The sequence below is a fragment of the Harpia harpyja genome, chromosome 9 (genome assembly GCF_026419915.1).
Source record: "Harpia harpyja isolate bHarHar1 chromosome 9, bHarHar1 primary haplotype, whole genome shotgun sequence".
In the NCBI taxonomy this organism is placed as follows: Eukaryota; Metazoa; Chordata; class Aves; order Accipitriformes; family Accipitridae; genus Harpia; species Harpia harpyja.
In genome coordinates, this window is record NC_068948.1 from 32437074 (window position 1) to 32461796 (window position 24723).

Sequence of the window (24723 nt, forward strand, 5' to 3'; positions counted from 1 at the left end):
ATAGCCGGCGCATGTGCGGCGGCCACACTCAATATGGCGGGCGGGCGGTGCCGCGCACGCCCCGGCCCTCCTCGGAGGCCCCCTGAGGACCTGGTCCCGAGGTGCCCGGGACGCCGCCTGCGCCTTAACCGAGAAGACAAGAGGTCCGGCCCCAGCGGCCCTCACCGCAGCGCGGCCTCGGTGCGTAGCCGAGCGCGGGGTGCTGCGGGAGGCGGCTCGCCCCTCTTCTCGCAGCGCTTGTCCGGCGGTAGTGCGCGGCGGAGGGACAGGCGCCGCGGCGACAGCCCCGTCGGCCGGCGGAGTGCGGCTGGCTGTGAAGGGAGCTGCATAAGATGGCGGCGGCGGGAGCAGAGGCGGCTGCAGTGGCGGCAGCGGAGGAGGAGGAGAAGCGGCTGCCGGAGGGTGATCCCGAGTCGGGGGGCGACTCAGAGGATGAGGGAGACTCGGAATCGTCTGGTGACGGAGAAGATGAGGAGAAGGAGAATGAGGCCGAGATCCAGCGGCTGGAGGAGCAGGTCGGGCCCGGCTGGGCCGGTGGCGGCGTGGGGAGGGGGTGGTGGGGCAGCACCGCGGCCTCCGCCCGGTCCAAGCCCTTAGCCCGGGGGAGGTGGTGTTGGAGGCCGGGCCGGGCCGGGCCCTGCGCTGGTGGCCCGCCCGCGTTGCTATGAGAGACGCTTCGGCTCCGGGGAAGGCTCGTCCCGGAGAACTGAGGCCTCTCCTCCTGGAGACCCGGCCTTAGTAGGGTCTTCCTTTTTGTGACTGACTGCTGGAATAGCTGCGGCGGTAATTGGAAAAAAAAAAAAAATGTGTGGCTGCTTGTGTAGTTTGACGCTGGGAACTGTCAAGACGTGAATGTTTGGAGTCTTAAGTGGAAACTAAGTGTTTTGGCTGGGCTTGGGTTTTTTTTTTTGAGGGGGAAACTGGAGAGGAGAGCCCTAGGGGACAGTTTGCAGTCATTGGAAGAAACTCAGCTAGCTCTCTGGGGTTTTTTTATTGCTTTTGAAGAAATCAAAGCACATTTGATTGTGTTGAAAAAGGCTTTCTTCATTTTGCACTCTTGGGTCTGTTTTTGCAGCTGGTAGCTGCTGTACTGCTGGTGTTGGCATTTGCAGTGCTGAGCAGTAACCTTTAGAGCTTAGAGGTATAAGCTAAGCTCTAAGCTTAACTTTAAAGCTCAGTTAAACTTGGAATTGTTTTTTATAAATGTCTGCTTGTGACCTGAAGGCATCTTGCAAACAATAGTGAAGTTTGGTGCAACTCTGTGTAGGGAGGTAGGTGGTGTTTGGGCTATGTGAACACATGATGAGATTTGTATGCCCCAAAAGAGAGTATGGGGTTCTGTTTTGCTAAACGTTTTCTGATTTCTTCATGTCCATCACTCAACAGTGCTTTTAAAAAAAAAAAAATTATTTTTTTTTTTTTAAGCTTTCTATCAATGCTTTTGACTATAACTGTCACTTGGATCTGATAAAGCTGCTCCGCCAGGAGGGAGAGCTGGTCAAGCTCAGGAGAGCTCGTCAGAAGATGAGTGAGCTCTTTCCACTTACTGAAGGTATGGAGCATCTTTTCCTCATGTTGCAGCTGATACAGCTTAATCATCATCCATGTAAAATACCGTTGTTTCAGTAGTGAAATAATATGTTTGTGCCAGGCTTCAACAACATTGTTCCAGTCCAGAGAAACCTGAAAGAACAGATTTGGGACTTCTTCAACTCTGAATGCTGCTGGTGTTAATGGCCAGCATTGAGCTTGGCATCTGCCAGACGTAGGGTAGCGAGCCTGTTGCGGGAATTTGAGTTCTTGCCACTTGTGACTGCACTGTCCTGCCCTGTCCTCTGCCAGAGGCTGCTGTGGTAGCTTGGAACTGGTGGGAGGGGGTGTTTATGTACGCCCACCTACTCCAGTCTGTCTGTGTGTTAGCTGGGTGAGTTGCTGCCAGGATGCAACCTGCTGTAGCCCAGGGACAGGCGTATGTTTGCTTGTGCTGCCTTTGCTGTAGGGCTGGTAACATACAGCTGTGGGATGGCAGCACTGAAATGGCTGCAGTCACTTAGTCAGTGAATGTGACTCAGAGCCCAAACTCCTGCCAGAAGTTTAATTTCACAGTCAAGCAGCAAAAAAAATACCATGTTGGTGGAAGTTATAGGTAGCCCTTGAAGTGGGTGTTTCTTTTTTATTCATAACATAGAGGCAGTGTAAATATTGCAGAGGCTGCTCTGCCAGTGTGCTTTTAACCTTGGCAAGGGAAGGTTTCCTAATATGTGTGTGGAAACTTGCAGTATCCAAAGCCATTTACTGTTTTTTGTAAAAGTGCGAGGAAGGGTGTACCTCTGGATGCCTCTTTGGTTACTGGTACATACTGATCCTCTGCCCAAGGTACTGATAAATTGCTGCTTGCAACTTCTGCTCTCTTTAAATATAAGTGGTCTTGTTTAGTACCAATTTGAAAAGGTCTATAATAAACTTTTAAATTAATTGTGAGTAGTTGTGGAGGCTAAAATTGCTGTCTTCTCTCCATTGGCCCTCTCCCCATTTTTAAGATTGTTATTAAAAACTCTCACAAAAAAATTCAACAACTGGATTTAACTTATTCTTTCTGAACATTGGTGATGTGTTCTAAACTTCTTCCTTTCAGAAATTTGGCTGGATTGGTTGAAGGATGAGATAAAAATGGCTTCTGAAAGCTCTGAGCGAGAGAAAGTTTACGAACTGTTTGAGCGAGCTGTGAAAGACTACATCTGTAAGTTGTTAATGTATGCTATAAAATGTATTGTGTTGCATTCAGATTATGGCTTTCTTTTTCTAGGAAGGTTTCTTCCTTCTGATATAATGCAGAAATCGGACCAAAAATGTTACTGTGAAGTAATTTTCAGTTTTTCTGAAGCATTGGAGTTAAGGCCATTCAAAGGCAATGCTTTAAACGCTACTGCAGTCTTTAAGATCTTCTAAGCAAATGTTGTAAGAACTTTTGAATGCGTATTTTGCACTTCTCTAGTCTCTAAGAGCAGCAGGTATTGCGCTCACTCAGTGAATGCTTTCTCCATTACCCGTTACGGGTTCTTTAGCTCTTTCTTTGAGGAAAGTGAATGCTTTTAAAAGGCTCGTTTCTACTCCTGTCTTCTGTGTTAGTTAGCACGGTCTTTGCTGCCACTTCTGCTATGTGACAGCTCTTTCGGAACAGTTTGTAATTACTGTCTGGGAGACAGCATTCCTGAAACCCTGTGAAGTAGGTAGCCCTAGCCATGCTGTGATACCAGGCTCTGATCATCCTCGTTAAAAGTGAGGGAAGTACGTGGTGTCTTGTGTCTCCGTTTGTCAGGACCTGCCTGCAGCTGTAGCTTAAAACTTTTAGCTTAAAACAGTGAGTAACTGCATGCCCTTTGGGTATTGTGGTGAGGTGCTGAAAACGTGAAGCCTGAAGAAGCAGAGGGCTTGGTAACATCGAGGCAAATCCCTTGCAGAAGCTATATACAAAATGTCATATTACAGCACTGGCATAGCTGGCCTCGCAGGGTGTTGGTGATTGTTCAGGAAGGAGGAATGGAGAGGTGAAGAACTAAGAGGAGGCATCCTCTGGATCTGCTGGGTGGATTGCACTTGGGGTTTGGCGGGACAATTTCTGGAGCCTGAGATGTGCAATCTAACATCCTTTGGTTGGATAGTCTCTACTGGGGGTCCCTGAACCTAATTTGGTCAGAGACTGCTATTGGTGGGAGAGGTGCCAGGCAACTAACACTATTCTGGCACCTCCTCCTCACCTTCATAGTTATGCTGCTTAAGCAGTTGCTGAACAGGTGAGTATAGGAGTCTGGAAAGAGGAAAAGGACCTACTTCAGTCTGCGTTATGTAGGAGCGCGACAGCTTTGTGGTCCGAGCTCTGCATGTGTGCTTGAGAAAAGTGAAATTGCTGTTAGGAGGTCTTGATGCATCTCTGATGTAGCTTGTGTACCAGAGGTGGCATGTGGTTGGTGTCAGTAACAACCACAAGAATGACTTCTTTCAGAAGAAAACTGTAGCTGCTGGTGCTGAACCAAGAGCGTGGAATAAAATATTTTAACTTTTCTTTACTACATTGAATGGTAAAGAAAATTGTCCTGTGCTGGTCTGATTATATGCAGCAAATGAGGTGTTTGGGAAGCAGAGAGTTGCCTTTTTTATTTTTGAGAGGATTAGGTCATCTGTTTCTCATAACTTTGTTTAGGTCCTGAAATTTGGTTGGAATATGCCCAGTATTCCATTGGTGGCATTGGTCAGGAAGGAGGAATTGAGAAAGTTCGCTCAATATTTGAGAGAGCATTAACTGCAGTTGGACTGCATGTGACAAAAGGAACAGCTTTATGGGAAGCATACCGCGAGTTTGAGAATGCCATACTGGAAACGGCACAGGTAAGGCCGGTCTCCTGGGCTCTTGTAAGAAATAAGTTGTGGTGTAGTTTCTGAAGTCATCTTGTGCTACCCCTTCATCAGTCTCTTCTGAGAAAAGAGGCTGTAATGTCACACAGTTGTTTCTTTTCAGCTGTAGAAACTGACCCTTTTGGTCTGGGAAAAACATTCTCTGTATTTAGTTGATAGAGTAATGGATTTGTGTTTAAATAAGATCAAAAAATCTCATCTCCCAAAGCAAAGTTTCACTCTGCTGCTTTAGCTTGAACTGGCAAGAATAGCTTTAAATTGAGTAGCTTCATTATTAAATTATGTTCTTGCCAGTGAATATTTTTGCAACATAGTCAGTCATGTTTACATTTCTAGACTGTTTTCTACTTCAGCTTTTAAATCATTCATTATTTCACACTTTTTGTGACTTTTGGATGATAGTGTATTATCCCTGGAACATACAGTTTGACATCCGTGAAAGATACCTTTTACAAGATAGCCAGAATGTGAATATTTCTTTTTATTTTTTGTAGCTTATTACATAAGATATGGAAGTTAAAAGATGCCCCCCCCCACGGTAGGGAGGGGGTGGAACTAGATGATCTTTAGAGGTCCCTTCCAACCCCATTCTATGAAATGCTTGTAACAAAGGAGTAATGGGAGAACAGCCTTTCATTCACGAACAGAAAGAAAGCTGGAAGTTTTAAATCATCTGTGCACACACCAGGGATTTATTGAAAAACCATTTGGCAGCCCAGTGGGTTTGTGAAATGGCACGATCACACGCTGCTTACTTTTTTTCAGGTTATCATTTCCCTGTGCATGTGTCAGCTTTCAGTGAGGAATGCTTTTCACATTCATCCAGCTTCTGAGTCTAGCAATTTCCAAGTTTTAGCTTTCACAGCAGTGACCTGAAATGCAAGTTGGCTGTGTCTGTTCTTCAAGGATCATGTAGTCATTTGGAGCCCAGATCCCCCAACTCATAAACAATACCCCATCATGTTCATCAGCTCGGGCTTGAGGGAACTGATTAAATTTCAATCCTTTTGTTTGTAGCCAGCCCCTGGCAGTGTTCCATCTCCTGAGCAGCAGCAGATGCTCTGCAGCCAGCTTGAGAAGATCCACACACTGTTCAGGCGCCAGCTGGGGATCCCGCTGTTAGGTAAGAGCTGGTGCACTTGGAGAGATGGCATGGATAAGCCATGTTACAGTGATCCAGGCATTAGTTGTGATTATTCTTTTGGTAGAGCCACACAAACTGTAGCTGTAGTACTTGTGTATTCTTTAATCAATGACATTTGCTTGTCTTTAGGGCCTCTTGAATAATGCACAGATCCCTTTTGTTCAGAAATATTCTTACTCATTGAAACTTGGTTTATCTGTTTCTCATTACATAATTTGAGGCTATTTAAGTACAAGTGATGAGCACAAAACATGACCATTAGGAACAGCTGTGATGATCACTACATAAGAACCTTGGTTGGTATGGAGTAGTACGTGCTGACAGCTGCGTTGTTAGAATCCTGCCATATCTAGCTCATACTTTAAACTCCTTGAGTCCCTTTTCTTGAGTCCCTTTTCTTGCTGCTTTGCTTGTAGGAGAAAGTTAAGTACAGTTCTTTGACTTCATTTGCATATTGAAAGAATTTGGCTTCTTCTCTTTTCTTTAAAGCCTTGGGAGAATCTTGCCACTTTAGTTTTCTAAATCCAAATAGGTAGCTTTAATATAACTTGCCCTGAATTTGTGTTGTAGTGCACTGTATAAGATGAAGCGTCTGAACCCTTTAAGCATGCAGTAGTGTGACAGTTAAGATGGAAAGCGTAAATAAAAATACAAATATGTGTTAGAATCAAACGTAGCTTGAAATCTGGTTATTTAGTCCCATAAGTGCATTATTGATGGTGTTTCATGTTTGTTTTAATAGATATGGAGGCTTCATATGCTGAATATGAGGAATGGTCAGAAGATCCAATACCAGAAACAATAATAAAGAATTACAAAAAAGCTCTACAGCAATTGGAGAAGTGTAAACCATATGAAGAGGCACTGGTAATGCTGTTACTTATACCTTGCTTCAAAACTAAGAGTTAATTGCTTTGGGGTGATTTCCCCCCCACACACTTTTTTTTGTTTTCTAGTCACAGAGATAAAGCAGCTGAGTATTACTAGGTGACTCTTTCAGCTGTGAGCAATGTGCAAGAAGCCTCACAACTGGGTATACTGGAAACTATTGAATCTGTTGACTGTGTCGGGCCACCCTAAGGTGCGCATGAGTACTCTGGCTGTTTCCTCCAGCATTGATGAGTATGCTGGGCTAAGAGGAATAAAAAGTAGGGATCTGAATGGCTTAAGAACCAGGGCGATATTCAGAGATATGTGAAAATCAAAAGCTGTTGATACTTAGAGGCCAAGCTCTTGTCTGAAATTTTGAGACCTACTCTGAGTAACAATTGAACTGTTTGAATTGTGCTTTATTTAGATGACTTTAATTTTTTGATTCCCTGTCTGTTTTATAGCTGGGTGCTGAAACACCAAAGCTAGCAGAATATCAAGCTTACATTGATTTTGAAATGAAAGCAGGTGATCCAGCTCGCATTCAGTTGATCTATGAGAGGGCTTTGGCTGAGAACTGCCTCGTGCCAGATCTTTGGGCACGCTACAACCAATATTTGGTAAGGATAAAACCACATGTTTGAGGTTTTATTTTCCTGTTGTGTGTTGGTTTTGTTTTTTTTTAATCTTAGTGGCTAAGAAACAAGTGACCAGTAAGTTCTAACTCAGTCCTGTCCCTTAGTCTTTAAATTCTTCAGAAGCTGATTTTCACTTCACCTTTTGGTTTCTTTCTGTTTTCAGTGGTGTGTTTATTGATCAATTGAGTATTTCCTCACTTTTTCCTCTAGCTGTGTGTTTTCTCTGCGGAATTAAACTGGGGGTGGGCATCGAGGTTTGTGCTATCTGGCAAAGGGTTGGCTAGGTGTAACCAGCTGTGCTGTAAGCCGTGGCATTATCTCTGGTAGTGAGGCATTGCTTCTGAGGATGTCCCTCCTTTTCTTGTAGCTTTTGTAGGCAAAGCAGTTCAGTGCTGTCTGAATCACTGGGGAGCCTGCCTGTCCTTCAGGAGGCACAGATAAATTAATGAAAGTGCCTGTTTAAGGGTTGCCAGTGCTCTCTAGAATGTTTTATGGTGGAGAACAAAAAACTTAATTTACCAACAAGCTGAAACAAACCCAGATGTTTAGTCTATATTTACATGTGGGCTAGTTCGTGCAGTTTGAAAATCATATTGAACTTGAGAGGCAGGGCTTTACCTATGGACGGAAGGGCAATCTATTAAGAGACTAGTGTAACTCGCTACAGGAGGCTTATCTAGGCTGAGTTGTTCCATTGTCTCTTTATCTTACCAGCCTGAGACAGCAGGTTGCGGGTGGAACAGCGACTGCCTGAGTAGGCTATGTGTGCACCCTCTTTCTTGTATCCTTTCCTCCCCTCTTCTTAATGTACTAAGAACAGTTGGGAATTTACTCGCTGCCTTTATTATATTTATCTCATTGGCAGAAAATACCTAACTGGCTTGGTTAGAAGCAGACAGTTAGGTATTGCAGACTGAATATGGTGTGGAGTTCTTGTTTTTGTTGCTCCTGAGCATATCCTTTCTGATTTGAAGGTGTTCACTGGGTTTTTAGGAATATAGAATTTAAAATACCCATCTTGTCTTAGTTTTTCAAATATAAAATGAAAGTACTCTTTTTAAGGTGTTGGCTCCTTGTAAGCTTGTATTTGTCTCGGATGGTCTCTCTGGCTACCAGGAACTTAAAACTTTGTTGTATGGTTATTTCAGGACCGGCAGCTGAAAGTGAAAGAATTGGTCTTGTCTGCTCATGACCGTGCTGTTAGGAACTGTCCCTGGACGGTTGGACTGTGGATTAGATATCTTTTGGCGATGGAGAGGCATAGAGTTGATCACGGCATTATTTCTGGTAAAGAAAGACCATCTCAGCAAAGCTTCTTTACAGTACAGAACTGCTTTCTGCACTCTGAGTAATGTGTGACAAATGGTGACTTGTAGGATGTTGTAGGATTTGTTTTCATCCTGCTGCAACAGTCTTAAAGCTGATAAAATGTACAGTAGTGTGCTTCTATGGCAAAGCTGCTTTTGCTGAGCAGCTTCAATTCTGAACAAGCAGTGAACAACCTTGCATGAACATTACTGAATTAAACTGTCTTTTAAATTCACTTTCTAAACCAATTTACTATATGTAGGATTTCTTGTGTTTTCCTGTCTTCCTAGAAATGTAAGGTGTCTATACTTCGGTGCTATACACTGTAGCTTGCTAGTTTTGTCAATATCTGAAAAGTAAATATGTTTGTGTGGGTGTTTTCGCTGTTTTCTTTCAGAAATGTTTGAAAAAGCTCTGAATGCAGGTTTTATTCAGGCAACGGACTACGTAGAAATCTGGCAGGCATATCTTGATTACCTAAGAAGGAGGGTGGATTTTACACAAGGTATATATGGTATATGTGTGAATAAATATTTGAACTCTTTTCTATGTACCTCTCTGAAGCAGTGGCATTACTTTTTTAAAAATTTAACAGTAGTTTCCTATCTTTCACAAAAACTACTTTCTGGCCAGTTAGTGTCTATAAAATATATGAACTTTGTTTAAAGCAGCTCCTTGCTGACAGAATAGATTGTGCTTTTGCAAAAATGCCCTGGCTTATATTTTAGGTACTTGATGTTTTTTTATTATGCATGTAGTGAGTTTTACTGAAGAAATAAATTTTGGCTTTTTTTTTTTTTCCATTCCCCCACCTCCCAGTAAAATAACTGTGGGTGTTAGGGAGAGGTTGTTGTGGACAGGAGATGAAAATTAAATTATTATTTTAAGGCAATTCTTTCTTTCTTCTAAAGACTCAAGTAAAGAACTAGAAGAGCTGCGGTCTGCATTTGCACGTGCTGTGGAGTACTTGAAACAAGAAGTAGAAGAGAGTAAGTTAAATCATCTGATATATTGTTTTCTCTTCAAAATATTTTTTTATAAGACCAGTTTTTTACACAATGTTTAACTTGTCTTCAAGGGTCTCACATTTTAAGAAAGCTACAGATAAACATTTCATCTACAATGTAGAACTTGTTTAGTAAACACTTTATTTCCAAGAGCCATTCACAAACAGTACTTATTTTTATTCCCAGGATTCAGTGAGAGTGGAGATCCATCCTGCACCATCATGCAGAACTGGGCAAGAGTTGAGGTGATGTTTCTACCTGCTGTATTTAAATTGCTAGACTAGAGGAAATTGATCATTTTAACATTCCAAGTACAGAATGCAATTCTCTTGTACTTTGGCATTTTGTCTGGGTAACTTCAATGAGTATATCTTTCTTTTTCCACTCCTGTGTCTGGACTGGTCAAGCATGTAGTATAGATTCAGACTGAAAGCACAACATCCCAGGAAAGAAACATCATTCTCTGTGAGAAGGTGGTCAGGATTGTTAGCATGTTTGTACTGCTGTGAGTGCAGTATGGCACAGAAATGTGTGGTTATCAGGCTAGCCACAGTGGCTTGGAACTGCACACTAAGTCTGTGAACTGCGTTGAATCCTGCCTAGTTTAGTGCTGCCTACGCTAACTAGTTTCAAACTAGTACAGGTATCAGTGTGCTGGTGCAGTCACTGCCTGTGAGTGGATGTTTTATTTTCCTTCCTTTGCCACAGGCTCATACGAATCAGGATAAGTCATGTTACTTTTGTGCTATAATTTTTCTGGGCATAATGCATGGGATGGATTGCCAAAGTCTTGGGCATTGTAATCCTCCTGAACAATGTAGGCCTGAATCTGAATTAATTACTTTCACTTTCTGTCCACTTAGTGGAGGGAGAAAGTGGATACATCCAGGTGTGATTCAGCTTATGCTAAAGCAGTACTAATAAGTCAGCTGTCTAGTGTACTCATGTACCTCTACATTTAGATCAGGTGAATCCCACTTGGGTGTCTTAATCCATTTCCCCTCTTCCTCTGTGCCCTTTCCTAAGCACTTCTCCCTGCTCCATTTCCTAAAAACTTCTAGACTGAGAACTGGCTTTGTGTTTAAGTGCTTTGATGACGAAAGGAAAAGTTTAGAAGCAACTATCTGATTTTTTTTTTTTTTTTTTATAATGACCAAAATGAAATGTATGTGGGAGCCAGCAACCAAGATTGATGTAACAGGTGGGCAGGGAAGTATTATTCAGTAGTAGGATTGCATTAGGTGTTCACTTTGATTGCTCTAAGGAGAAGATCTGTCTTCCTGGGGCCGTGTGCATCATCTGTGGTGTTTTCTTGTTTTGGGGGCTGGGGGGAGGCAGGGGAGTAATGGCGTTGAACAAATAATCCTAAATTATACTGAGTGCTTTGGATGCTGTGTTTCAGGCCCGCTTATGTAACAACATGCAGAAAGCCAGAGAACTCTGGGACAACATTATGACTAAAGGAAATGCCAAATACGCTAACATGTGGCTTGAGTATTACAACCTAGAAAGGTAAGAGCTTGGCTGGCTGGAAGAGTTAATTACCTTTTTAGTTTCCTCTCTGTGAGACAAGACTTAGATGCTTAGTATGGGTATACTTCATATGGGTTTATAATATGCTTTTGAGCTTCTTACAGAAGCTCTGCAGTATATTTCAGAAGTATTACAGCAACAATGTGTAGTGCAAGTTTGCTGGGGAGGGAGGAAAAACATTTGCATAGAATGTAGTTAAGTGTCCTGTCTTGTAATCTTGATGTGGAGGATTTGCTCCTTACTGCCATGGTTTCCCTACTGCAGAGCTCACGGTGATACTCAGCACTGCAGGAAGGCCTTGCATCGAGCTGTGCAGTGCACAAGTGACTATCCAGAGCACGTCTGTGAGGTGCTGCTCACACTGGAGAGAATAGAAGGTAACTAACTACATGTCATCTTGTTTTACCCAGTCCAGTTAGTGTACAATGATAGAGTGAATTTTAATCTAGTGTTTTGTGTTCTGGTGAAGGCTTATTTTCTTTTCACTACTGTAATATACACAAGCAGCTCTTTCCTTTTTTTCTTCTTTTCTGGCCTGACTTGGAGCCTGCTGAAATTACTGGGTTTTTCCATGCCTTTTTGGAGTGTCATATTATAAATGAGTGGTTTCTGCTCTGCTTGGTTTTTTTGTTTTCTTTTTCTTTGAAGGCTACTCATTATATTTAGAATTTTCATGTGTAATGGTTAATGTTAAGAGCAAGTTCCATGAACTCATTGAGTCTTATTTTTCCAGAATTGTATTTTCAAATTATGGGAAAGCTAAATACAAGGCTTTTTTTTATCCTTTAGGAACATTGGAAGACTGGGATGCAGCTGTTCAAAAAACAGAAAACAGATTGGCTCGAGTTAATGAACAAAGAGCAAAGGTCAGAACTCTGTGAAATTATCTAAGCAGTTTATAGGAAATACCTATATTAAGATCATGCTTGTCTGAATGTCAGTTTTCTAATGTTGATTCCCATAGATAAGCCTGAATTGTCTTAAAGCCGTAGAAATATTGATTTTAGTCTATGGTTAACCTCTTTTGATACTCTTCTATCTTTTACCTTTTGACCCTTGGACAGATACAAGAGTAATAATGTGCACTCTGGGAAAGCTGTAAGACCAAACAGTTGAGAAGTGCTTTAAATGATGATCCCATTAGTGCTGTGTTTAATGTAGCATAGGAGAAACCCGTCCAGCTTCAGTACTCTAGAAAATGCTCTGCAATCTGCAGTCACTAGAAAAAAAAAATATCTTGCATATTTGTAGGCTGCTGAGAAAGAAGCTGCTCTGGCAAAGCAGGAGGAGGAGAAAGCTGAACAACGAAAGCAGGCTCGAGCAGAAAAGAAAGCTTCCAAAAAGGCTAAAAAAAACAGGATTGGAGACAAGCGCAAAGCAGATGATGATGATGAGGGTGAATGGGGACAAGAAGAAGAAGGTAAAAAAAAAAAAGCCAAACTTCAGACATCTGGCAACAGGGTTATTGGTTGTCTCCCTTCTGTTAGAGGCAGTGAGGAAGTGGTATCTTTAGAGCTGCCATCTATTCAGGCTCTCTTTCTCCTAGATCTTTGTGGTAGTGAAATGAAAGCAAGACTAAATGGTTTTTGATCAACAGAAGTATATGTTTATAAGAACTTCTATAGGGCTTTTTGTATTTCAAAGTGATTTTGTTTTTCTTCTTCTTCTTTGTTTAAAAAAAAAAAGTCATTTTCCTGACTTGTTGAATGATGCTGAGGCATGTGTCTAAATTGGGTTATTCAGTATTGTAGCAGTCTCTTGGAAGGGATGGTAACAGAAGATTTTAATAGATTGCTGCCCCTGGGAGTTTTGAGAGCTCTTACTTTTTTGTGTTTCCTACTTTTCCCATTAGACAAAGAGAAAGAACATGAATCAGTAGTTGTAACTGACAGAAAAAAGGAAAAAATATCCCTGTTGCTTTCATCTAAATACTTGCTGTCTTGGTCAAATAATCTGTTGCTATTTGTTCTTAAAAACCTGAGGCAGATTTTTATTTTGTGTCTTTAATACCTGTCACTGTATTTGTGGTTTCACATGCCATTTCCAAACTCTGTAGTGGTAATAATAGAGGACAGCATAATTTCAGTGCTGAAGGACATAGTGTAATTTTTTTTCTAGTAAGGCTTTCCATTTCATTAATCGGCAGAGCAGCCCAGCAAGAGACACAAGGGAGATGGTGATGGCGTACTTCCTGAAGAAGACATGGAGGTAGAAACCGGGCTGTTTGGAAGAAGTGGACCTGAAAAGCCAGATCGCCCAGCAAACCAGAAGGAAAAGGCATCTACCAGTCGAAAAGACATCCCCAAAGTTTTACATGACAGCAGTAAAGATAATGTTACCGTCTTTGTCAGCAACCTTTCCTACAACATGGCAGATCCTGAAGTGAAACTGAAAGAGCTCTTTGAGAGCTGTGGGGAGGTAGCAGAAATCCGTCCAGTGTTTAGCAACAAGGGGATTTTCCGGGGCTACTGCTATGTAGAATTCAAGGAAGAAAAATCTGCTCTCCAAGCTCTTGGCTTGGATCGTAAAGTTGTGGAGGGAAGACCAATGTTTGTTTCTCCATGTGTTGACAAGAACAAGAATCCAGACTTTAAGGTAAACTTTTATTCTTTCAAGTAATAGATTGAACAGTGGGACTGCATAGGAAAGCTTCCAGAGTATGTTGCTTCCAGAGTGCTTGCATCTAATGAATTCATGTTGTGCTATTTTGGAATGGTAATTTTATGTCTTAGCAGTAAAACTGTTTTCTGGGAGTTCTTGCGTCTTATGTTACTTTGCCATAAACCAGGATTGACATTAGCTTACTCCAAGATTTGCAGAAATCTGCTAATCTGAGCACCTTGTTAATGGTGTGATGTACCCAGATTCTTACCTGAGCATCTCAGTCTGTGAAGTACTTTTTTTGGTTGAGTCATACAGCTGTGGGCATTTGTTACACAACCCACTCATTCTTGTTAATGGTCTGTACTAGAGATCAGTTGTGTAATCAGGGGTTTCCTGCATTATGGAGTTTTTGTACAGAAAAACTTAATGTTCAGATGGTGACAACTGAGCAAGAAGACGTTATCAATGGCTGCCCTCATTGTAAAGGAGACATAGATGTTTAGAAGCATTTACTTGCAAGTCCTTAGGGTGTGCCTGTGTTTATATGCAAATATCTTTCAAGACACTACTCATGGCTTTAAGGTAGTTTTGGATCATGCAAATATGAAGTACTCTGATAACCTTTTAGGGGTGTAATAGATTTAAAATCCTTGGAGTCTCTGACCGGTTTGTGAACTAACAGCTGCCTTGTTTCTTCAGGTGTTCAGGTATAGCACTACACTGGAGAAACATAAACTGTTCATATCTGGTTTGCCGTTTTCCTGCACTAAGGAAGAGCTGGAAGATGTGTGTAAAGCACATGGGAATGTGAAAGACATTCGGCTGGTCACCAACCGAGCTGGAAAACCCAAGGTAGGCATCCTTAATCCCCTCTTTAATTTCAAGAAATTATTTGAAAAGAAGCTCTTCATGAAGTTTGGATACAAAAAGTAGGTTTTGTATTTAAAAGTTGCCAACCTGGCTTTGCATTAAAACTTGTAGAAATGCTTGGATTTATATAGCACAGTGTGCCTTTGTGCCAACAAGTAAGAAGTAGGAGGGGAAGAAGAATTTTTCCAAAATACTTCTTAAATTGCACAAGTATGTGTGATATAAATGGGATGGAGGGGAAGATGTTTACAGCACTATCAGTATAGTAAAAATAGACATTAGTAAGTCTGCAAAGAATATTTGTTTTTAAAGTAACTGACTAGACAGGGTTCACCTGGTATAACCAAGTCCCCTCCTCCCTTTCTTCAGTTTCTTGAGGCTATTGTTCATAACACCTGCTGCAATAACAGATATGCCAGTGAGAAGAGAGGCACCTGTGTCTGACAGGGCTCATTATTTCCATCCTGGAATAAATGACTCCTTGTTAAATAAGAGACTTTAAACCAGCTGCTGCTCTGCCAAAATTCTACCTGACACCTCAGCCATATCTGAATGTTGGGCACTTCTAACAGGTGCTATCCTGGGGTTGATGTATTTTCTAGCTTTTGGCAGTATCTCAAGTACAGTTCCTGTTGCATGCATACCTTGTAACGAGTGCTGTCATGTGTACCCCAAGTCTTGCAATCCACGTTCTGAGCTTAGTTTCAGCTGGGATTCTGTCTAAACCACAAATAAATGTACTTTGAATCTGATGTAAAAGAAAAAAAAAAAATCTGTATTTCCTGTGGGATAATCCAAAAATACAGCTTAAGGGTTTGAATGTCATTTAGAAGAATAACAATAACAGAACTGAGAAGTGATGCCTCCCAGCTAGTGTACTTGCTGTAGGAGCCTGCCGTAGCAGATGCCGGGGGCTGCCCTTTTGTCCGTTTGCTGGAAATAAGACCCAATTACTGAAGGCGCACCAGCAGCAGTGCGGTTAGCAGCTGTTACTGCATGAAGTCAACACAGATCCATGTCCTGCAAAGAACGCTTTTGTCACCAGTCCCTGTTCTCAGGGCAGCAAAGCCAGTCTCTTTGGAGACAGCCTCTGTCAGTTTTGGTGGAGCTGCTTAAGATGGGTCTTACTGCTCTTGAAACCAAGGTGGCCACGATGGCCCTATGTTGGCAACTTGATTCCTTAGGTATGAGTTGTAGCTTAGTGAAGAATCACAGCAGAGTGTGTATATATCTTTCTGTTCTAGCTTTCTGTTCTAGCTCTACAGATTGATTTATCTTTTATTCCACTATGAATCCAAATCTGTTCAATACCAGATTCAGCATGGATATATGTGTAATATACATCTCAAAGGGAAGACTTGCCACTGACATGGTAGTTTATTATATTTACTTTACTGGTATCTTGGTTTTCTTTTTTTTTTTTTCTTTTTAATACATCTTCCACAAATTAGGGAGTCATTAATGAGAGTCAAGAAGTGCAGGTTGTAGATTTGTCAAAAAGAATTTTTATTTTTTCAGCTAAAGAATACTGGGACTCTGAGACATGTTTAGGTCTGCTTTCTGTACGATTTTCTTAGCAGGTGGCCAAATTATTTGCAAAAGCAGTCGTGCAGAGACAGAAGCACTAAAACTGATGTAGGTTACCTCTTTTCCTTATTTAGGGCCTGGCCTATGTGGAATATGAAAATGAAGCTCAGGCCTCGCAGGCTGTGCTGAAAATGGATGGCTTGACAGTGAAGGAACATGTCATCAAGGTGGCGATCAGTAACCCACCTCTCCGAAAGCTGCCAGACAAGCCTGAGGCAGGCAGAGCCTCGCAATTTGCGGTACCACGACAGGTTTACGGAGCGTAAGTATTGGTGAGGGAGACTGCTTGCCAATGCTTAAAAAGGAAACACTGGGTTTCTTTATACGCTAGAATGTAGGAATCTTCTCTAGAACATGAGAGAACATTTAAAAGGTGCTGAACCATAAAAAAAATTGGGTTGCTGGATTGATGAGGAAAAGCAGATTTTTCTTCTTTCACAATAGAAACAGGTCTGTAGTGACTGAAAGTATTGGCCATTGGACATCCCGTTGGATCTGATGTTAGCACCTAAGCACCAATAACTTCCATGTCCTCTCATTCTGGAGAACCAGCCATTGTTTGCAGTGAGCATTAAGGCTGCTCTTCCATCTTTTAGAGTGCTCCTGCTGCTTTGCATTGCACTGGTGTTGTATTGCATGTGCCCCGTAGATAAACACAGAGCTTCAGTTTCTGGGGACTGCTGGGCAGTTGTTTTCTGCCAGGACTTAGGTATACTGTTTCAAAGGGCACCCATTGAAAGCTTTGCACTACTTATTACTGAAACAAATTACAGAAATAACATTTAAATGAGTGTTCTTCATAGTGAACAAAGTCCTTTGTGTTTCCCCAAGCTATAACAGTGTGTTCAAAGAGCACTGGGATATTTTTAAATGTCACTTTTTGTTCTCCAGGCGAGGAAAGGGAAGGACACAGCTTTCAATGATGCCTCGTGCGTTACAGCGCCAGAGTAATCCTGTGGCTAAGGCTGAGAATGGGATGGTCCAGAACTCACCAGCAACTTCATCCGAACCCCCTGAGGAGCCTAAAAAGATGTCCAATGCTGATTTTGCCAAGATGCTACTGAAAAAGTGAGCAAAAAGTCTGCAATCAGTGGGTCTGGTAAAATGTGAAATGCCTTTATGGAAGCCATGTTGTGTCCTTATGCTAGCAAGGAGAGAACGCCAGTCACAATCATGTGTAAATACTGTTCTGGACTACTGCATTCATCGAGATCAGTGTAGGATGGTACAAATCCAGGTTTTTCTCCTCTGTTTCTAAGAGCAAAGAGTTAAACTATGTTCTGGTAAAATGGCGTTATATGATCCCTCATATTGAGGGTAACGAGGGGGGAAAATATTTCCTGTACAGGTTGGGTGCCACATCAAGTTTTAAGAATACTTTATAATTATTTCTCTTTCATTAATGAATGAGATGCAATGTGAAAGCCTAGTGATAACCTTGTCAAGCTCCACTGGTCAGTTCAGATTGTGATGCAGTCATTCTCTCTGATAATGAACCCATTTTACACCCAAATACACACATGCAGGGACATTCATCTCCTTCCATTAAGAGTTAAATGGCAGATGCTAGTAACTTCACCACAATGGCCTATTTTAGTATTGGGAGAGTTTCTATACATATGTGTGTATATGTATATACACAAATACACATATATATGTATTCAGCAGTTAATGTTCTGTTTGAGTTGACCTGTTTTTTATATTGTGTATTTGTAAAAGACATTCAAATTATTATTTTTAAGTGTCATGAGATAATACTTAGATCTGGTAATTTTTGTTTCCCATAAAAGCTGTACATGTTGTTGCTGAGGACCATTTTTTTGTTGTTGTTGTTTTCGCTAGCTAGCTCATACGTCTTTTGCAGGTGGTTTCTGTATGGTTTTGTACAAATGTGAAGTGCAAGCTGATGTTTCTTGGTTTATTAAACTCAAGTTCTCAAAGGTTTTCTATAAATACCGTTGCTTTTGTTTAAATGTGGGTGTTGGAACTGCACTTAACCTATGGCAGCTGGGTAATACGGATGTACCTCGCCTCTCAGGTGCACTGAGATACATGGTGTCACTTGCGTACCTTTAAGTAGCTCATTCCATCTAGTACGAATATCCTGGAACCACTTCAGTAATCACCTCAGACTTTAAAATAATCTGGTATGTGATCTTGGACGGAAATATTACTGCTTGTCTGACTAAAACTGACACTAACTCTAGAAGTCAACACATGCAGGGGCCGAATGTGAGGGGGGACCCCAGTACCAAGTTCACTTGTACAACACAAGTAGTGCTGCAAATAAACACTATTTTCAGTGCTTACATTCTGTGCTAACTTGGCTTTACTTTGAAATGATTGAACCATGTAACATTGGCAGCTGTGGTGATACAGCAACGGAACAAGTTCTGTTGGTGCTTTGTCACTGTATGGTGTGCAGCCTCTTTGGCTAGCCATCCAGTATTATCCTGATGATACAGTGGGATTGTATCTCAGAATCAGCTTAGAAACATTCTAATAACACTTCAATAAGAAGCTTTGATTCGTGAGGTGGGAAGGCTAAGGCTGGCACTTAATTTTCCTTTGGCTGCTGGGGTTGGACTTGCTGCTTTGGAACCTTCTGTAATACCTCATGCTGCAGTACAGTTGCAGGCAGCTGAGGGAGCCAGGATCCGCACTGTGTAACTTGCTACTCCACAAACTGAGCTGTGACACCTTTTTAGTTCACTGCAGCAGAAGAGTGTTTTGAGAACAGCCTATTCCAAACAAAGATTTTTAATATTAAAATAGTTTATTAATCTGTTACTAAAATAACATACTTTTTTTCCCCCCGAGCTCTAAAGTGCAGATTTTATTTATATTCACCTTGCACTACAAAAATAAGCACACTTTGTAAGGACAGAACAACCTTCCTCATTTATTATTTGCTTTCCCTGTCAGCAGTAATTGGTACATAAGCATGGAGTGGTGCCATAGCATATAGAGAACTCCCAGTCTTGTCCTATTGTCTGCTTGTATAAAATGTGTCCTAACTACCTTGCAAGTAAGAGAGAGTTAGAAGGGAAGAAACTTAACACTGGCCTGGGACAGTCTAACAGCTTATGCTGTTTTGCAAAGGGTTTAAGCTTCACAGCACTCTAAACTGGATTGAATGGAAGTTTTCTGACCTCAGAGATGTTTGTTGGGATCAATTATGCTGTTGCACAACTGCCAAGCAGGGGTGTAGGGAGCTATTCTTCTATGTTAGGCTGCAGGTGCTTTTACCTTAAAAACAAAGATAAAGTATGCTGCTTTGAATTGCACAGCAGCTTTCAGGTACTACACTAACTGCCACTGCAACACAAAGAGGCTTCATGGGATTCTTGACGCATTTATCACAGTAATAAGATGACCTAGTAATTAATTGTGAAAAGTTCTCTTGTGTAGATTGAAGAAACTGAAGGTTTTGGTAACACATTCTTACCAAAATGGCACAATTGATAAATAATAAATTGATAATTGTCTCATAGTTATGTATAATAACCTTTTCTGCCCACAGCTTTGCAGAAGCAAGCTCTTTTCAAACCCTGAACTGAAACGTATAAGGACAGTTGCAGTTTCCCAGGGCTTCCTGGGCTCTGAGGCAAAGCCTCAGTGCTAGGTAGTCCTTCTGTCTGAAGTACAGCAAAAGCACCCCGTAGTTCAGTGAAGTAAGTCAGAGAGCATTTCTTCTCTTGTTCAGTCACATCATCTGTAATCTTAAACCAAATAATACTTCCCACTTGTTCTACAAAACTCACCCTAAGAAAGGCAACTGAAAGTAAACATGCAAAGTGCTAGTGAAAACAGAAGTGGGAGGGAAGAGATGCCTTTGCTGAACTGGAGTTTAGCCTCCTTCCTGATCAGTACTGTCAAACTTGTATGACTGACAGGAAAGAGTCTGATTAATATAGCTGGGAAAGTGCTGTTACTGCAAGGGTTGTGTTTTGGGGGTTGGTTTTTGTTTTTTTTTTTTTATGAACAACAGGGAAGAGGTAACACAAAAGCAACAACTCAGTTAAGACTTTGTCTTGCCTAGCAGCTCCTTGACAAGATAAGACGATGCAGTTGACTGACTAGGTGAAGGGTAGTGATTGAAGTGGCTTGTCAAAGCTTAATTTTAAGGAGAAGCTAAATTCTGCTTCAGCTTGTTGAGCCCCTCTGCCACCTCTCCCCACCTCCTTCCAGTAGCACAAGCAAGTTATAGTGCACAGTCAACATCAACAGTTCACATTTCAACTTGGCATTATGTATATAAATAAATTATATTAATTTAATCCAATGTAAGACACTTTAAATAAATGAAATGCTAAAAAGTGACACCTGTTGAGTTATTTCCCAGCAGGAATACTGAGTGGCTTGGCGTTCTGTTCTTCCACGTGTTCACTGGCTCCTGAATGTCCACAACCCTCAGGTCTTGACAGGGATAGTTTGTTTGCATCCAGCAGTGCTGCCATCTGCTTCAGGTAAGCCCACGGAGTATTCTGTGGTAGCAATGAGCAACATGTCCAGAGTCGTCTCAGTACACTTAGCAATAAAGCGTATGAAAGGCCTTACATCGCCCTCGTTGGCTACTTCTAAGACATGGTAATACTCGGCCCGTTGCTCCTTGCGGATTGTGATGGGCGGGTAGCCTGCCTGCATTAGTATGAGGTTCATTAACAGGCGCGAGGTCCTTCCGTTGCCATCTACAAATGGATGGATGTAAACCAACTTGTAGTGGGCTAACGCAGCAAATTCCACAGGGTGCAAGCTCATGGCATCTTCTGAGTTAATCCACTGCACAAACTCCTGCATCTGTTTCTCAACATCTTGGGGATGTGGTGGTATGTGATGTCCTACAAACACCTGAGTAGTCCTGAACCGTCCTGCCTCCACTGGGTCGGCATAGCCCAGCACTCTCCGGTGTATCTCCAAGATGTCGCTGATGGTTACAGAGCCTATCCGCGATACTAGCGTGGTATTGACATATTTCAAAGCTGCGTGCATGCCAATCACTTCATTCTGCTCCACTAAGCTTTTTCCAGGAACAGCGTATCTGGTCTCAATGATGTGTCGTATTTCTGACAGCGTCAGAGTGTTCCCTTCAATAGCAACCGTGTGGTAGATGTGGTGATAATAGGACTCTTCCATCACTCGGCGCAGGGCAGAATTACCTTTGGGGATTGCCATCACTTTTTTAACTTTGCTGTCAATAATGCTAAAATACCTCTGATCTATCTCTTCAACTAAAGGTAGCGTCCGGTCCCGATTGATCAAAGCCTTCTCGTTGCAGGGTGAAATGGTTAGTGCTTTAGAGTACAAATAGTCAGCTTGAAGAATGTCTTTTTCCTCTTCAGAAAAGATACCAAATTCATTCAGGGCATCCACATAATCAGGGTCCATTTTGAGGGCATACACAAAGAGTTTGTGGGCCTTCTCCCGCTTTCCTTGGCGCTTCATCTCGAGGGCTTGATTCAGAGCTGCTTTGGCTTCTAACTTAACTTCTGAAATGCAACAAGAACAGTTAGATAACAGGGTAGTGAGTTTTACTGAAGACCTCTGGAGACCATCACTGTTCACTGATACAAAAATTAAATAAAGCCAGTCAGTCTGTCAGAACTGTAACAGAGAACTTGTATTCCAGCCTTTGCTGGGCTACAAGCGCAGAGGCTTATGCCACGTTTACAGGCCGAATATGTGGCAACAGAGCTGTTCCTGGCAGGAAGCATGGTGAGGGATAATCTGTGAGCAGCATGGCTCAAGCTGGCCACAGGCGTGTAGCCATCCTGGCAAAACTCGCTTCAGCCACCAGGCTGCTTTGTGTGGGGGGACACAGAGTCTTAAATACATTCTCTTGGCAATAATGCCAGTTCTCTTGCTAGCAGCACAGCCCACAGCTGCTTACAGCACTTCTATCCGTTTTTTCACTGAACTATCAAACACCTTCCCAGCAATAACAGCTTTAAAGCGAACAAAGATACAGTGCTGGAATGGTAATGATTCCTTTGACTGTCTTCCAAATTAACGTCCTGGCCAATAAAGGCAATGATTGCAGCCTGTCATTGCCAGAAAGGCTGTTCTATGACAGCCAGGATTTCAGGATTAATGCCGTGTACCCCAGGTTACTGTGTATTAAGTATACTCTCTATTCCAGTTACCTTAACAGAACTTACTAGTACTGAAATCATGAGGAAAAACTTCTGAGAGGCAAAGCAGCACTGAGAGAACACCAGCACATCGCCCTTCTGTGGTGCAGGGCAATGGAATGCAGTCAGGCTGGCTATGGCATGTCTGACCTCTGGGTTATTTACAGCTGATGTTAATTTGCAGTTGGGCAGTGAGAGTTCGTTACCATTATGGGGTACAGGAGATCATCAGGTGGGGGGGACAGATCTCTAGATGTGGGTTGTTATTATACAGAGAATCAGCTGTTCCCCTGCACCTGCCCTGGGGACACTCTTACCTGGGGAGGCTTTGCCTTTCAGCACCAGCAGCTCCAGCCCATTGGAGGTCACGCTCAGCCCAGTTGTTTGTCCCGTGTATCTGGTGACCCCCGAGGAGCCCGCACCCAGTTTACTTTTCAGGAAGGAAAGTCCTTTGAGCACTGCGTGGCACTGGTCTTCCACAGCAGCCAACGGGAGCAGCAGCATCACGAGCGAGCCCAGAAGGAGCACGAGCACAGCCGCCCACCTGATTCGGACCCACAGGGTTATCCATTTCAACTCGGGATCTGTCGCCATAGACACGAGATTCATCCTGCTTCCAGCACAGACACGAGGAACATCTCCTTTCCCACTGCTCCCACCTGGGAAGAGAAACAGCTTTAGCCAGAGCTCTGTGTCATGGGGCAAGCGTGGTGCTGGAGACGTGGCACCTGCGTGGACTTGTGCATACGTCCTCTGGGTTTGTCACAGCTGTTAGGAGTTATCCCAAGCACCCACCTTTGCCTGCCACCTCTAAGCACATCAGGGCAGGGTGTGCGCAGTATTCAGCGTAACGCAAATCCTTATGGGATCCGCTACACGTTAATGTGACAGCAGCAGCAGCAGGAGACCTTGATGCCCATGAGCAGCATGGGCACCGGGCTCTGCAGGGATTGAAGGAGCTCTGTCCCGTACATGTATGGTGCAGCTACCCACCTCCTCCCTCCCCCAGCTCCCAGCCCTCCTCCAGCCCTGCGACCCCTGAAGGCAAAGGCTCCAGGCTCCTGCGCGTCCTCCCGGTGTGGAAATCCGCCCCCAGACCCCCCTGTTCCCCTTCAGCCGCCGCTCCTCCTCCAGCACCGTTCCCTCCCCACGTCTCCCTCCCCAGCCTGGCCCCCCTCACTCCCAGCTCCTCCCTGTCCGGGACCCCCGGTTCCTCCCCCCCTCCCCCGGCCCCAGTCTCCCCTCAGGCCGGCATCCTCCTCACCACTGGGCCCACCTCGGCCCGGGTCCCCGCAGCCACCCCTCAGGCCGGGGTCCCCCTAACCCCGCCAGCACCCCCGGGGTCCCCCTCGCCCTCAGGTTCCTCCCCCGCCCCAGGTCCCCCCCGTCACCTTTGCCGCCTCCTGGAGCCGCCGGCTGCCGGCTACAACAGCCCCGCCCCCAGGGACCCCGCCCTCCGCGCCCTGCCATTGGCTGAACCGCTCCTCTTCTCCTTTCCTATTGGCGCTCGCAGCGGATCCTTCTCTCTTGTGTTCCTCCCCCCCCTTCCTGCCCTCGGCTTCCTGTGGCGTCTTCCGGGTAGCACCACACCCCCGACCCCGGAGAGGCTCGTGGAGGGTGAGAACTGGTGAGCGTTCACGCCAATCATAGGAGGAGCAGCCAATGAGAAGGGAAGATAGAGGAGAGGGCGGGCCCACTCGACTAGTTAAGGAAGGGGGGTGCCCGCCCCTAGTTGCTATGCGACGGCCGCGGCCTAGCAGGCAGCGGGCTGCCCGTCGGTTTCCTGAGTCTCGGGGCGGGACATCGGGGGTCGGGGCCGCGGCCGCCGTCGCTCTCCTTAGGCTCGGGGCAGGGCCGGGAGGTGGCACCTGGCTGGGCTGGTGTGGCCTTCTCTTGGGGGTGGCCAGGAGCTTTCCCCAGCAGGGCTCTGTTGGGGTGCGGTGGTGTGCGGAGGACAGCAAACTATCCTCAGTGTTCACAGCTTGTTTATTGGCATGGTAAAAAAAACCTTTTCTGTCACTGATTCCTGGCCTTTCTGGAAAAATACTCTTTTTTTTTTTTTTGCCTTAAGGCAGCAATGTACCTTGGTGCTCTGCACTTTTTCTTCACCTTTTGTCAAATCTCTCCCCATTCCTGCTCTTTAGCAAAAGGAAGGGAAAAGAGACTGGTTTAGGGAATTGCAGGTAACTCACTCAGATTTCAGTATCTGGTAAGACAGTTTTCTACCAGATGCTTACACAGCAAATCATCACTGGCAGGGAAAAATAACCTGGTTTGTCAGAAATAAATTGTGGCAATTCAAGCTCTTTTTCTTCTTTGTAGCTGACAATAGTGAAAAAGCAGGTGCGGTAAACACAGCTCTTGGCTTGTGAGCTCTCCTGCACAATGTGCCCAGAGGAATGCTAAAGACGATGGCCTGGATTGCTTCTCTGCAGACGGCGCACACCACGCTTCTGTGCAGCACGGTCTTTTAACAGTGTTCTTTAGCTGCGATGGCTCCTTTCGCTGTGAGGTGTTGCAGGGGGAGGTTTTACCAGCATCTGTCCTTTCTGCTTTTGCTTACTGTTACAGCGCTGGCTGGGGTGAAGGTGTAAAGAACGTGTCTAAAACTTGCTTGT

The 24723-nt window shown here is 43.7% G+C and overlaps 2 protein-coding genes across 3 annotated transcripts; one reads left to right on the forward strand and one right to left on the reverse strand.

Moving 5' to 3' along the window:
* The first annotated feature begins 297 nt into the window (after window positions 1–297).
* SART3 (spliceosome associated factor 3, U4/U6 recycling protein) lies at window positions 298–17927 on the forward strand. Its single transcript, XM_052796041.1, has 19 exons — window positions 298–515; window positions 1426–1552; window positions 2636–2740; window positions 4202–4386; window positions 5431–5536; window positions 6300–6424; window positions 6892–7047; window positions 8214–8352; window positions 8771–8878; window positions 9285–9362; window positions 9567–9625; window positions 10783–10892; window positions 11178–11290; window positions 11703–11779; window positions 12165–12333; window positions 13060–13508; window positions 14217–14369; window positions 16049–16236; window positions 16866–17927. The coding sequence occupies exons 1-19, from the start codon at window positions 333–335 to the stop codon at window positions 17044–17046; spliced, it is 2811 nt and encodes a 936-aa protein (XP_052652001.1). The 5' UTR covers window positions 298–332; the 3' UTR covers window positions 17047–17927.
* Window positions 17928–18731: 804 nt separating this feature from the next.
* On the reverse strand, window positions 18732–23543 carry FICD (FIC domain protein adenylyltransferase). 2 transcript variants are annotated; one of them, XM_052796043.1, is made up of 3 exons: window positions 23497–23543; window positions 22423–22764; window positions 18732–21463 (listed from the first exon to the last, which is right to left on the reverse strand). In XM_052796043.1, exons 2-3 carry the CDS (start codon window positions 22712–22714, stop codon window positions 20388–20390), a joined length of 1368 nt encoding a protein of 455 aa, XP_052652003.1. In that variant the 5' UTR covers window positions 22715–22764; window positions 23497–23543; the 3' UTR covers window positions 18732–20387. The 2 variants fall into 2 exon arrangements, with proteins under 2 accessions (XP_052652003.1, XP_052652002.1); XM_052796042.1 differs by lacking the exon at window positions 23497–23543 and adding an exon at window positions 22901–23224.
* Between the last annotated feature and the right edge of the window lie 1180 nt (window positions 23544–24723).

What these genes read in the sequence shown, in the direction of transcription:
- SART3 (XM_052796041.1), top strand. Translation starts at nt 333, where the DNA reads ATGGCGGCGGCGGGAGCAGAGGCGGCTGCAGTGGCGGCAGCGGAGGAG. An exon ending in GAGGGTGGATTTTACACAAG is followed by an intron (nt 8,879 to 9,284) that starts GTATATATGGTA and finishes TTTCTTCTAAAG; the next exon opens with ACTCAAGTAAAGAACTAGAA. An exon ending in CACACTGGAGAGAATAGAAG is followed by an intron (nt 11,291 to 11,702) that starts GTAACTAACTAC and finishes TTTATCCTTTAG; the next exon opens with GAACATTGGAAGACTGGGAT.
- FICD (XM_052796042.1), bottom strand. Translation starts at nt 22,925, where the DNA reads ATGTGCTTAGAGGTGGCAGGCAAAG. An exon ending in CTTAGAGGTGGCAGGCAAAG is followed by an intron (nt 22,765 to 22,900) that starts GTGGGTGCTTGG and finishes TTCTCTTCCCAG; the next exon opens with GTGGGAGCAGTGGGAAAGGA. An exon ending in GAAAGGCAAAGCCTCCCCAG is followed by an intron (nt 21,464 to 22,422) that starts GTAAGAGTGTCC and finishes GTTGCATTTCAG; the next exon opens with AAGTTAAGTTAGAAGCCAAA.